Source organism: Pempheris klunzingeri, chromosome 24, assembly GCF_042242105.1.
Source record: "Pempheris klunzingeri isolate RE-2024b chromosome 24, fPemKlu1.hap1, whole genome shotgun sequence".
Lineage (NCBI taxonomy): Eukaryota > Metazoa > Chordata > Actinopteri > Acropomatiformes > Pempheridae > Pempheris > Pempheris klunzingeri.
The window spans coordinates 13,594,031-13,608,505 of record NC_092035.1 but is presented as its reverse complement, the minus strand read 5'-3'; the positions used below and the strand labels follow the sequence as shown (position 1 = coordinate 13,608,505).

The window sequence follows — 14,475 nt, the reverse complement described above, 5'->3', positions numbered from 1 at the left end:
TCGTCCATCTCAGGTTGTAGTGACTAGGATACAAAAAGAAGACATATACTAACTTCTCAGCGCACACTAACAAGTCTACACTACTATTAAGAGAGCAAACCAACAGCTGCTATCTATGTAGCCTCACAGCGTGGGAATGCCGAGTGATGGAAAGCTGTAGCAGAGTAGAAGTAGAGACAAGTGTGGATGTTATTTATCCTGTGATCTGATTTGGCACGAGCAATATTTCTAAAAAAAGAAAAACAAAAAAATGAAATTAGTGATGAAACGATGAGTTCTGTTCCAAAATGAGATATCCACTTGCTGAAAAACAATCACAACCAACGACAACATGTTCCTCTTTGTCGTTTTTAGCCTGTTTACAACACAAAAAAAGAGCAGATTCATACATAATACAGATTTATTTCAGATAATTATTTTTTTTTTCAAAGTGGATAAACTGCATTTTGGAATGAGGCTCCGCACAAGAAAAACTCAACACAGCGATTCTTTGTTTGCTTGTCCAGTTTATTGGAAACAGAACTGCCAAGTTTTCATCTGTTAAACCCCTTGAGTGAAATAAAAAGGCATAGTTGAATTAAATAAAGCATTTGTGATTGACTTGAGAAATACATTCTTTTTTTTTTTTAGTGTGTAAATTAACAGTTTAATATGTGATGTGACAGAAACACTAAAACGTCGTCCCCTTTGACAGGCTGCACCTTGTGTCCATGAGTCACATCAAAAAGAAGAGGAAAATTAATAGAAGCTGCAGTGAAGCAGAGACACTGATGTGCAGCTTGTATTAAAAAAAAAAAAAAAAAAAAGGCTTCCAGAGACCGACAAAACATGACCATTTTTCCCCCATGATGCACTCTGATCGCCTCGGCTCCGCAAGTGTGCGTACAGTGTGTCGTAAGTGAGGACGTCATGTTCACATCTCAGCAGCTCGGATAAATGACCCACGGAGCTCATCTCAGAAGCCTACAACAACTCCACGTCTTCACTCAACCAATTCACAAACATTCAAAAATGTCAGTCTTGGTCGTTTTTCCCCCCCAGTCGGTGGGAACGGAATCCACATCAGGTACGTTTTAATTCATCTTACGACATGGTAACAGTTCTCCAGTGTTCCCATAAAACCAGAATATATTTCCATCTGAATTCTCAAAATACACAACACACAGAGCAAAAAATACAGTATTTTACAGTGTTATTTCATAGAGTTACTTTGTCAGTGTACTGCACAACAAAAACATCTGATTTGGTAAAGAGTGATATAATCTGCAAATAAATGCTGTTTGATGCAGCTCAGGTGCTGTTATTTGCAGACTGATAGAATTTAAATAACTCCCCCCCCCACCCACCCCAAAAATAATCTAATTCCTGTGTCCTACTTTACAATTTACAGAGTTGTTCATCCTTCACACGTTTTTCTTGGTCTTGGACTTGTGATTGTGCCGTTTAAACGACGGCTGGTACTGAAGATGATTTCAAACGCACCCCTATTTTTACCTGCTTCGCTGCGTTCAGCGAGCAGGCGACAGGAGAGACGTGACGGGGCTGCTGCGTCACAAAGCAAGTCCAGGTGAGTCGCCCGCTTCGCCGAGACCAACGGCAGTGATCTCGTGGACGACGTGATCGTTCATGTGAAAGAGGTGAAGCTCTGTTTTATGTGGCGGGAGATTAAGGGAGGAGAAAGGATTAATATCCACATAGTGAAGGCAGGTGTGGGGATTATTATTATTGTTATTGGGCCTTTTTGGATCCAGCTGGCATCGTCAGTCGGTGGAGGTGAGTTTGGCAGATGCTTTGCATAGTGACATTTTGGTGTGTAAGGTCGTTCCTGCTGAGAGGACAAGTGAGCTTTAGGGTCTGGAGAAAACATGTCTGAAGAGGTCTACCTGTCGTTTACCCAGCTAACTGATGCGCTGGCGACGTGGTTCTAGGGACGACAACCTGTCAGTCGGTCTGAACGACTGTTAGATGGGTCGCTGTGGAAGTTTCGTGACATCCTGATTCACACAGTCCCTCTTGGCTACACCTGTTTTGTAGCTCTTTTGTTTAGGTTTGGCTTTGTTTAGTTGTCCAGCGTAGGTGACGGCTGGGTAACCCACTAATCTTGCTTTGTGATACAGGCCCCTGGTGCAGCTCGAGCTTCAGCTGTTGCTGTTTTTTTGTGCAAATACAGGCTCAGTCACCGGCTCCCATCTTATCTCATACATACAATATGTCTAATATGTGACAATCATGTGCTACCATGTAGAAAACACTGAGCAGTGAATGGAGATACACAGACACGCATCCGAACATAAAGAGAACAGAAAAACAAACCTGTAACCCACAAACTCTCTCTGATCGACAGAAGCTGCGACAACTGATGGCCAAAAGTAACACAAACCACGTGAGGTTTGCTGTGTGCATATGAGTCAGTGGCTTCACGGTAGTGTTAACAGTCGGTTACAAAAGCTGCAGAGAGCAGCCGGAGCCACTGAGGGGAGCGTCTGGCCATCGATTCAGCTGACAGAGTTTTCCCTTTCCAGTGTAAGATAGCGTCTTCCAGTGGATCACTAATGTGTGTGTGTGTGTTTGCATGTGTGGATTTGTACACGTCTCTCCTGCTAGCAGGAAGGCGGGAGTGTGTGTGTGTGTGTGTGTGTGTGTGTGTGTGTGTGTGTGTGTGTGTGTGTGTGTGTGTGTGTGTGTGTGTGTGTGTGTGTGTGTGTGTGTGTGTGTGTGTGTGTGTGTGTGTGTGTGTGTGTGTGTGTGTGTGTGTGTGTGTGTGTGTGTGTGTGTGTCTGCCAGTTTGTTCATGTGTGTTCTTTTACTTGGTTGTTGACTTGCTGAGTCTTTGAGAGAAATCACACACGCAGCTTTAGGCGTTGAGCAGCTCGTCGGCGGAGCGTCCAATGGCGTCGGGGTTGGAGAGGGGGTCCAGGTCTGCGAACAGGTTGAACCAGGCAGACATGTCTTTGGATCCAACTGGAGCAGCTACACACACACACACAGACACACACACACACACAGACACACACACACGTTAGTTTGGATTTAGCTGCAGAACTAAATCGTTGCTCACAGTTGTCATTCTAGCTCACGCGCTTGTCACTGGTAGATGTGAAATGCATGCTGGGAGTCTTGTCTAATAGAGTTACAATGATAAATCCACCAGGCCGATGTATGGGCCGATATTAGCTTATTACAGGTTTTTTTTTTTTTTTAAATGACCGGACGAGGACACAGGATGAGACAGAGCTTACCATTGGCTGCTGAACTTGCAGCTGGCTGAGCTGATTGGTTCTGACCAGAGGGCGGCTGCAGGGGCGGGGCTTGGAACATAGGTGGGGTTGACCAGCCTGCAAGACAAAACGTGGTTGAGAAGAATTATTGAAGAGAGAGATCGACCCGTGTGCTGCAGTGAGCTCGTCCCTCCAGCAGAGGGCAGTGTGGCCGACCTGTGGAGCTCAGACTGTGATCCAGCAGCTGGGAGGGCAGAAAGCCTGTGGGGCTGGGGGGGTTGGAGGACGGACGCGCTGCTGGCCCGCTACTCGCCGCTCCTGTGCTCGACAGAGGGACGCTGGGGGGGTCAAACAGCCCGAAAGCATCTTGCCACTCTCGGCTGAACTCGTCGCTGGCACCCGGGCCCGGGCTGAGGAGGTCTTTGAGGAAAGCCATGTCGCCCCGTTCGCCGTCCTCCTCCTCTGATCTCAGTCCTGTCTCAGAGAGGGGGGGCACACCACCTGAGAGCAGTGCCCCACCTGGAGGGAGACAGGAGGGGTGCTGTGTTAGAGCAGAGGCACATACATCACAGCAGACACACAGACAGTGAAGGAGAAGAAGTCTGGCCTTGCAAAGGAAAAGTCAAAAGGGGAAATGAAGGTTGAAATGACTAAAAAGGACCAAGCTCGCTACAGAGAGCAGAGAGTACACCTTTCTTCAGACTTCTCCATAAAGAACATGCTGTACTTTGTAAAGAGGAAAGTCTGGAGCTCAAAATACTGTAATTTATCTCCTGATGCTTTTTTACGGGACAGAACAAAACCCAGCATCTGTCCTGTGCAGCAGAAATGAGCCTGAGGCCAGCAGAAGATGGTGCCTTTAGTTTAACACACATCCGTTTGACTTCAGAATACCCTTTAAATTTCACGCGCTGACATTTTCTAAAAAAGTAGCCGTTTAAAGATGAAGCCAAGGTCTCAGGCTGCAGGTGGGAGGAGAATGTGGAGTGACGTTAAAGCTGAATAAACCTTTTCACAGAGGGCTCGTGAGACGTCAGTGTAACTAATGACGGAGAGTGAGAGAGCATCGTGTCATTGGGGTGTCGAAACCAGAAAAGTTTAAGTTCTCTGAAGCTGATGAGAGACAGACATGAAGTGTTTTTGGCTTTCAAAGCGGGACGTGACACCAAACATTTGGGAACCACTGCTCTGGGCCAGGGTTTCTAAATCCTGGTCCTGGGGACACGCTGCCCTGCATGTTTGAAATGTTTCCTGCTTCAAATGAATGGACCGTTATCAGGCTTCTGCAGCTTCTTCATGACAATCTGATCGTCTGAATCAGGAGTGTTGGAGCGTCTGAAACATGCAGTGCAGGACTGAGAAACGCTTTCATCGGGGTAAACATTTGCCAGTAGAGGATCCCACAGCTTATGATGACATCAAACAGGGCACGCCTGTGCTTAGTCACGCAGGTACACGTAGGAAATGAAGCTCACACGTTCAAATACACAGGAAATGCTTTCTGTGTTAATTCATCCTCAGTTATTGTGTGTATGTTGTAGAAGCTTCTGTGTATTTGGACCATGGGAAACTGCATTTCCCAACTAAACTTGCATGCCAAAGCACAGGTGACCTCTATTATGGCGCTTTTCCACTAGTACCTACTCGACTGGACTCAGTCTGTCTGGTTCTCCACTAGGTGATAGTTCCTGGTACCAGGTACTTTTTTAGGCCAGGGTTCCAAGCGAGCTGAGTCGAGCCGAAAATGTGACGTCAACATACTGCAGGCCACTGATTGGTCAGGGAGTGACGTCACTGGAGAGTCATGAGAGCGACTCGTTCGTAAGAATCAAGCCCGCCATTTTTAAAACGCTGGAAACAGACCGGGCGTTTTTATTATTTCTGTGAACGAGGTAAGCGGCTACACACAAACCAAACGCTCCACGTCCTTAGTTGTGTTTGTTTGTACCGCATACAAATTACACCACCGGAGTTTCGGCCCGCCTTGCTATGACGACCCCCCCACTTTGAGGTGGTACGCTACTGTACTGGAAAACCAACCAAACAGAGTCGAGTCGAGCTAAAACTGTGTAATGGGTTGGCGCCATTAGCTGTCATTATGAAGGATTCCCATTTGTCAAACATTTGCTCTGATGAAGGTCCAGAGGCTAAACGGGAGTGTGGCTTTCTTCTCTAAACACAGCTGTCACACAACCCTGGCTGCTTAGAAATAAAGACTCAATCTGGGCGTTACGTAACTGAACTTAAATTATTTACTTAAATAACCTTCCTGTAATTACATATAAATTATGTTAAATGTACAAAAGGTGTCAAGTGTCACACTTTCCACACAGTGAAGCAGGACGTTCTTACACACTTCCAGGCTTGTGTGAGTCTAGTTTTCGATTATGCAATTTGTTTTTTACCTTTGAACAGAACCGGACTATTTCCGGTCTGTATGCTAAGCTAGCAGGCTGCTAACAGCTACATATCTAACGCACAGATAGGAGAGTGTTATAAATTCTCTCAGCTAACTCTGAGAAAGAAAGTGAATTGGTGTATTTTCCCAAATGTTGACTTATTCCTTTAAACAGGGATTATAAACGGCTGTCTGACTGTACTGTAAGAGGTCAGTAAATGCAGAATATGAAGCAGCAGAAGTGAAGTAAATGCAGAGAGTGAAGGAGACGTAGCCCCCTGCAGCAGCCAGGCAGACTGAATCCAGATCCAAAGTGTAGAAGGAAGCAGAGCTGAAATCCCCACAGAGGTGAGTTTGTGCCACAACCACGCAAAGTCAGATGGGAAAGCAGAGACCCAGCGAGGCAGCTCGAGGTAAAAATTCACAGGCAGACTTGACAGGAGACACCCAGCCAGTTTACCGGTGGCGGGCAGCTGCGAGAGGCTGGACTGGAGGCTTCCAAAGCCCTGGGGCTCCTGCGGGTCTCCACCCTGAGGAGGAGGCAGGAGGTGGGACTGGAGGGGGACGTTAGCTGGGGCTGAGAGCTGCGACTGTGGCAGATCACCCGCCATGAGCATCAAGTCGTCATCGGAGCCCACTGACAGTCCTCTGAGGTCACACAGGGCTGGGGTAGGTGTCGCGGCCTTTTGGAGTGCTGAGATCGAAGGATCATAAAGCCAACAGGCACCCGGTCCAGTCAGCAACAGCAACCCCAAAGTAAACATCTATACTATTGTGCTGGCTATAGAACCAGCAATACAGCAGAGCTCTGTGGAGGACCGCAACACAAACACACATAAACTTACCGCTGTCGCTGGTTTGGCTCTGTGCGCCTGCACTGTGGGTGGGCTCTGGAAAGGAGGACGCATCAAACAAATTACTGTTTTTTTTCTTCACAGCTTAAGCTCATTTTCTGAAACCCTGTTGCATTTAGAGCAACTACATAATTTTAAAGAGTGAATCACATGCTCCATTTACCTTAAAAAAGGCAGTCGTTTACTTTAAACAACATGTCAAAAGTACATAAATGTGTCATAAATGTGTGTCTGTCCAAACTGACACGTACAGTTTACTTCCACATGTCCCTGCAGTGTGAGCAGACTTCTGTCCCTCCCTGATGTTTTGTCTGAGAAAAACTGCTCGGACTTCACTTTAACTCTGTGTTTCAGCCTGCAGGAGGCGCTACATACTTGCGTCAGAGGCACTTCCTGATGGCTTGTCGTCATCCAAGGACACCAGACTGAGGGAGAGGGGAGGAAGGAGGGAGGGGAGTAAATGAGAAAGTGCCTTATCTAGCTGGCGAGACACGGTTTTGCTATTTTTAGCGATGCAGTAGCCTTTATTTGATTTGGAGCTACTGTTAAGAAGCACAGTCTCAGTCAGGTTCACTATTCTAAAGCCCTGAACTACCACATGGACCACTACTGCTCAGCATGTGCAAAATCTGCCACACACACTTACTCGTGAGTAATTAAGGGCATGACATTGGCCTCGTCTTTGATGGGGACATAGCTGAGGTGAATGAACAGAAAAAAAGGACAGAGCAGACAGCGAGATGAAACTATAGAGATGGAAAATGGCTGACAACAGAAGTGTGTGTGTGTGTGTGTGTGTGTGTGTGTGTGTGTGTGTGTGTGTGTGTGTGTGTGTGTGTGTGTGTGTGTGTGTGTGTGTGTGTGTGTGTGTGTGTGTGTGTGTGTGTGTGTGTGTGTGTGTGTGTGTGTTAATGATGACAGGGCAGAGAGAGGAGCGTAGTGGCATGAAAACAGAGGCAGATGGTGAGTGTGTGTGTGCTAGGACTGGCTTCCAGAACACACATTAGGCTACACTTGACTTAATCTCAATGGAGATTTTCACTTTACCATCTCCAGCCTCCTGTGTGTGTTCAGTGTGCTCTCTGTCACCTGTCTGTGTTGCTCTGTAGAGCCTTCTCCTTCTTCTGCTCTTGCTCCTGCAACTCTGTCATCTCCTCCAGTGGGTCTCGCAGGTCCTGTGGGAGCAGGGAGCACATTTACAGGTAACCTCAGCCGTAGGAAGTGAGGTGCTGATGCTGCGTTGATGACGTCTGTGTGGGACTGCACACTAGTTTGTCTTTAGTTTGAACTACCTTGAGTGTGGTGAACTGGTACGGTACGTGTCCTTGGAAGGCCTCGTGGATTCCCGACATGGCGTGGGCCGTCTTCTCCCAGAACTGCAGCAAAGTGGTCTGCCGTGACAGCAAGGAAAGAGATATTGAATAAACGACACAGACAGAAAAGAACTAGAGTAACTAGGTCAGATTTCACAAGCAGTGCAGACAAATTGTCGTATTGCTGTTCATTAAGCACAGGCTAACAAAGACGTAACATCCTTGGACTTACCTGGTAGGTGCAGAGGGAGTGGGAAAGCATGTTGCAGCGGCTTGCTCCCAGCATGTCAACCTTCTGACACACGTCATTCTTCAGCTTTTCAAACTGGCCCTTCGTCCCTCTCACCTGGGCTTGGACCTGACAGCAGAAAGAGAAAACAAACAAGACAATGAAAACACACTGTTACGGCCCCAGAGCCTTGGTCGTCTCTCTCTCTCTCTCTCTTGCTGGGCGGAGCATGCAATCACCCACCCTGGCACACCTGGCCAGTGTACCAGGTTATATAGGCTGGCCTGTGGAACCAGAGCCCTCTCTCTTCACATCCAGCCACCCATGCTCTTCGTTGTTCTAATAAAATGGTCTTTATTTACAGTAAAGCCTCTCTTGCACCTCTTCCTTTGTTGTGGACTGGGAGCCAGCCGTGACACACACTTAACTTAAGTTAAAGAACAGAGCATCAGCCTCATCCTGACACGACCAAACATACGTCCTGCTACCTTGCGGAACTTTTCCAGCTGTTTGTAGGTGTCTGGGTCCAGTTCTTGGGAGACGTCTTTCATCCAGAGCAGAGCGCCTCTGTACTCGGTGCGGGCCTTCTCCATACGACTGACCGTCAGCAGCGTGTCAGCGATGGCGCGCCGCCTGAACGTCTCCACTTCCTGGTGCAAACGGTGCAGCGGTGGGCAAAGTGCCATCCTGTGGAGAACGGAAGGAGGTCAGTAAGAAGGGATGTTGGGAGATTGTTTAAAATGCACTGTATATTCATGACTTGCAATCACTAGCTGCATTCTTTTCTGCCACACACCTCTGCTTGGCGGAGGTGCACAGGGCCTTGCTGGTGGCGTCCATCATGTTGCCAGCTTTTGTGCGGTCGTGTTCGGCCTGGAAGCGCAGGAACAGGCCGAGCTCGTTCTCCTCCTGAGACAAGCCTGGAGAAAGAGTTCAAGGATGAGAGATAAAGACTACGGAACATCAATCTACGAGAAAACCTGACAGCCTTATTAAATCCCCTAAACCCACCAAGAAGCACAAGACCACCACAATTGTGGTAAGTCACTTTTCAGTACGGTGTATGAGTGAGTAGTTTCTTAGTTTTATTGTGCCATCAGTGTGTGAGTGTGTGTGTGTGAATATGCATTAGATCAGGTCAGATATCTGTAGTAGGTGCAGTTTTGACTGTCACTCACGTGTGATCCTGTGCTGGTACTTCTCAATCACCTTCAGCAGCTCTGTGCACGTGGACTGAACCGAGCGGAAAAACTGCAGAGACAAACAGGCCGGTAAGAACACCTGACACACAAAATGTGCTACTATGACACTTTATTCTGTAGTGTCCACACAATGTCCCTCTGCTTCAGTGAGGCCGCAACCCCTCAGTCCGTAAACACAACATATTTTTCTCCTCCTTGTGTTCTGTCTGGCAGCGAGCCTCCGCTCCTCCTATCTGGTAGGCCACAGCAGTGACTAAATGATGTGATGTGTCTCATGGCAACGAGATTTCGAGGCCACTCGAGTGCTGTTGCGTGACGGGGAGGGACGACAGAGGGGTGGAGGGGTCACCTAGATTTTTAGAGTCTGACATTTTGGCTTTGTTCAGACTGCAGGCAAATCAGATTTGTTTCTTACAGCAGACCATTAAGACAGACTGTCTGTGCCGTTATTTGCTTTGATCAGTTCCAGACATTACCAACCTATCTGCATGGGTTGCTGTGGTAACACAGGCATCAGAAACTACGTACGCTGGTGAAGCGGCTTTCCAAAGCGTGAAGAATGGAGTTCCAACACCTCATTATGTGGCGGTGCAGAACTTCTCTGTCCTCTGTGCTGTCCTCCGTACCACTCTGCTGGTAGCAGCATGGACACAGCTCAGACGCTCTGATGCACCACAGCCACTCTGGATGTGATGGTGTTGTCGTGCTTTGCGTTACGAGTGACGCAAAAGGCACTTTGAAATTCAATTTGAGTGTCTGGGGAACCACCTTCAGATGTGGCTTGGAACTAACTGGCAAAAAAGTGGATTTTCATGTAATTTTACAAGTCCACTCTTTCTTAAATCTGTCTGGATACAATCTGAATGAGCCAAAAAAGGAGAAGACCTGAGACAAGTCACAGTAGGAGAAGCACAGGTGTTACTGATGAATCAACAATAGCCCACCATAGTCCTCTGAATCAGGGACAGCTGCATCCTTTATTTGACAAGGACCTATTATTCAGAGGAAACGTATACAGAAGAGCAGAGTGCTGCCTGCTTCTTCTTAAGACTGTGAGAAGGCGGAAGAGACTTGAACATGTGCAGTTACTGATTAACTGTAGAATAAACAGCCGCTACCTTCAGTCTGTCTGCCTAAGCAGTGGCCAGACGCCTGTCGGGGGGTCAGACCTCTGGCTGTGTGCAGCCCGTCGCTCCTCCTCTAATGTTTATTAGTGAGATGAGCAACACAAGTCGATTCATCAAGATCACGCTTACCTAACAGCATCTGCTCAGCAATATGGCAGGGGAAAGTAATGCTAATAACAGGCATTAGCAGGCAAAACCCCCAAACAGCAGCAACAAATAATGAAATTTGTTGAAATAATAATAAGTAATATATGCTATAAAAACAGCAATCATGTTAGTGCAGTACACACACACACACACACACACACAGAAATGTCAAATTGTTGTTGCTAGAAAAATAGTACAAGAAAAGCTTTCAAAAATGTATAAAAACTATTGACAAAATCTGATGTTTCACTCATGTAGAACAGAGCAAAAGTAGCGGAGATGAAATGTGAATGTGCCCTGAGGCGATGCTGTGATAATAACCCGATAAAATCAGGTTAGCTGCGAGGCTGCCGTCCAGATGTAGCTCCAAATCTAATCTGCCAGGGCAATTTTAGTGCTCTGCTGCCCCACGGAGGGCTCCAATCAAGATCGAATTTGTGGAGGAGATAGAGGACGGCAAGAGAGCAACGGGACAGGTCGGCTCTGAATTAACTCTCACTCCTCAACACTCTCCCCTTCCTTCCTGACTTTGTCTTGCCGGGGATAAATGGAGGGAGAATGAGAGCAGTGAAGGACAGAGGAGGCCTGATCTTGTTCCAGAGCAAACAAAAGGCTCACAGAGCGTCTCAGCAGCTTGGTGAAACTCTACCACAGTCAGGCAGCCTGTCACGACTAAATGCCAGCCGGGTTTCAGCCAATCCCAACTGTCTGCTCTCATTTGTTGCACCGGTGAGAAATGACTAAGAGGCAGAGGGACAAACTGTACCCTGTTGACATACTTTTCACAGCTGTGAAGTGGTGTGAGACATCTCACGTAAAATTACAACAGTTATAAGCAGACAGCAGAAAAGGATCTCCATAAACAATGGACACCTTGTGCCAACACACTGCTGGTATTCTGAAAAAACCTCTTTGTTTTCATTCTAAAGCTAATCCCTCACAAAATAACATTTGGTATATAATACCTACATGTTTGAGATATCTCACAGGCAACATTTTAGTTTTAGAAGCATGTGCTGTGGAAATGGGAGACATAAACCAGTGTGTGTAGCTCCAGGACTGTGTGTACCAAATAGTAAATTCCATTACAAGTCAACAAAATGCGCATTGAGTATTTTTTTCGGCTCTGTGGCAAAAACACTGACAGAAAGGAGTTTGTCGTTACTATTAACATTAATTTTTTGCCTTTTCCCCTTTATGTTTGGAAATAGTAAAGTATTTTGTCAGATGAATATATTCTAGACATCTTCTGCATCATTTTAGACACATTTTCACGTATTTAGCATCTTTGGAAACTTTGGGATCACCACCAGTAATCAAAATAAAAGTACTGTGGTATTAGAGTATCAAGTGTGGTATCAAGTTTGCATGAGTGTGTACTGACTGAACCACCAGTGGGTCAGTGGGGTGTAAGACATTAATATTTATAACTTTGCCTTTAGAAAGCAGCGTCTAGTAAGACCTCCCTCTCGTGTTTTAGAATGTCTAAAGAGACATTTCTCCTCTAAACTTCTCACATAGTTTAATTTTTATAACTGTATGAGACTCCTATAATTATCCAATACTTCAGATAAAAACAAAGATTGGAGAAAAGTCCAAAAAATCAATTCATATTTCTCCAATTAATCAGGGGGGGTCCTAGGCTGGAAGCTACTGCAAGCTATAATTTCTCTCTTTCTGAATGAAGTCTGTCTGACAACCTTCAAAGTCTAGTGCAGATTAGTGTTAAGTCACATGAAACACATCTGAGTGAAGGCACCGTTCTTGGTTTACTGCTGTGCTTTCTGAAGCAGTGGCTTTGGCCCCACAGTTATTGAATGGGAGAGGGGAAACCAGTGCTTAGAAAATGGCCTCCAGTGGTAGAGAGCACCCAGAAATGATGACAGTGGCAGAGCAGTGGGTCTATACAGGAGAGCATCTTTTAGTATGAAGCGTTTGTGGAATACAAGGCAACATGGAGACACAATTTGTGTTGCAGCTGCTGCTAAACACCAAAGACTGGAGAGGCCTTAAGGCTCGAGTTAATCTCTCCTCTCCTACCTCGAGCTTGGCATCCAGGTCGGCGTCTGAGGCCACTACGTACTCGTCCTCCTTCTTGCCCGTGGCTTTGATGAGGACCTGCTTGGTCTTCCAGAACTTCTTCTGCATGCGAGCCATCACCGAGCTGTCCTCACCGAGCAGAGCCCGGCCGCCGCTCAGCATGTCCCCTGCAAACCTGCGGCCAAGGGCAACGGCTCAGTCAGAGACACTAGAGGTACAGTTTCTAGCTGACTGCACAGGATTTCATACTATAATAATTATATTAACGATGGCACTGGCTACAGTCTGGTGAATATGAAATGTGCACATACCCGTCCATCACTGAATATCAGCCTTTTTCTGCTCTGAAAACAAAATATAGAGGTGATGTTTAGACAAAGGAAGAACAAAGATCTAAAAACATGTAGATATAAAGAATAATACAAATTTATGTCAATGATCCTTCATCTGGTTTCATATGTTGGGTCCCCACACAGAAAGACACGACCATGCAGACTGAAGACTGCAAGCTCTGTGAGGGGAATACAGTTTCATGGAGAAAACACTGTCTAACACAAGTGACATTTATACTGTCAGCCTTCAACAGTGAATGAAATCCCAGAGGAAGGAGGCTGATTGACTTTTGCGAGCATGAGCACAGAGCTGACAGATGTGAGTTATAATCGAGTTCTACGCGGTTATCGTGCAGGATCACGTGTGGCTGGACAGAAACCCCTCGGTGCTAAAGGCTGAGAAGCTCATCTAACACGGTCCTTGGAGCAGAGATCAGACACCTGCGAGTCCAGAGAGGTGAGGTGAGAGCCAGCTGGCTGCCGAGCAGGTGTTCAGTTACAACAAACGCTGCCGTTCAGGACGCACACAGAGAAGAAACAAAGGCTGATTCTGATATTTACAAATCCTGTGAACACACGATGCCACGGGTTGAGAGTAGAAATAAACATAGGTGAACGCCAGTCGAGAAAACCTGCCAGAAAACCTCTGTGGGGGAGCTTGTAAGCTAGCAGCAGTTAGCTAGTAGCAAGTGTCCACAACACAAATCAAATTAGAGCTTTTAGCAAAGCGATCCCGGTTTTTATGTTGGAGACAGACATGTTATTAAAAAAGGTGAATGTACCTTTGCCTTGCTTTTAGTTTAGTCAACAGTCCGAGCATCTATGCGGCGCAGCTCGGCTAGCCTCCTCTCCCGACAGCCGTCATAATCTGAGTCAGAGAAACAGGATATGCAAAGTAGCTGTAGCGCCGCTTGGACGCAGGGGGCGCTGCTGCTCAGGCCTCACCGATGATCGTCTATTAAAACGATGAGCCGCTCACAGCAAATAATTCACACAGACAAAGATCTAGTAACCAGCTGAAATGATCTCAGTGTGTGTGTGATCTCAATGAGTTTACTTCCCAAATTAAGAAAGCAGCATCAGCCATATTTATATTTCTGATATATTTTTATACATATATTATTATATCATGTCTCCTACACATACAATATATCATTATATATACAACAGCATAACTCAGTATAAAATAATTCATGCATTATCACCACTACTGTTATTATAATCATCATTTTGTACCATTGTGTACATATTTATATATGTAATCCCAAAGCAGAGAATATTTAGTGTTTGATCCAGTGGGAAATTGAGCATTGAATGTAGATAAATAAAACAAAAAATTCTTCAATACACTGAGGACAGAAGCATTTTGTCATGTCTATCTTGTTTCTCTGTTTACCTGTTTCCATTTTCAGCTGATGTCTCTACATATATACCTTAGCCTGTAATTTTGATTCTCCCCTTTCTAGCTTTATTTTAACGGTATTCTATTGTATTCAGATGTACCTGGCTGCTATGGCAATTTAATTTCCCTTCGGGACTAAAGTCCTCTATCATTTTGATTTTGTAGTGCAATAAAAAATAAGCAGAGGGAGAGCTCTTCGTTTTTCCTGCTCTC

At 46.0% G+C, this 14,475-nt stretch overlaps 1 protein-coding gene across 2 annotated transcripts; it reads right to left on the bottom strand.

The window, feature by feature from the left end:
- Positions 1–1,347: 1,347 nt before the first annotated feature.
- ical1 (islet cell autoantigen 1-like) lies at positions 1,348–13,724 on the bottom strand. Of its 2 annotated transcripts, XM_070855471.1 has the most exons (16): positions 13,643–13,724; positions 12,840–12,872; positions 12,529–12,703; positions 9,191–9,263; positions 8,809–8,932; positions 8,501–8,699; positions 8,016–8,141; positions 7,763–7,861; positions 7,560–7,645; positions 6,846–6,895; positions 6,462–6,506; positions 6,077–6,310; positions 3,435–3,737; positions 3,240–3,335; positions 2,808–2,970; positions 1,348–1,643 (listed from the first exon to the last, which is right to left on the bottom strand). In XM_070855471.1, exons 2-15 carry the CDS (start codon positions 12,845–12,847, stop codon positions 2,855–2,857), a joined length of 1,734 nt encoding a protein of 577 aa, XP_070711572.1. In that variant the 5' UTR covers positions 12,848–12,872; positions 13,643–13,724; the 3' UTR covers positions 1,348–1,643; positions 2,808–2,854. The 2 variants fall into 2 exon arrangements, with proteins under 2 accessions (XP_070711572.1, XP_070711571.1); XM_070855470.1 differs by having other exon boundaries at positions 1,348–2,970.
- Positions 13,725–14,475: the final 751 nt, after the last annotated feature.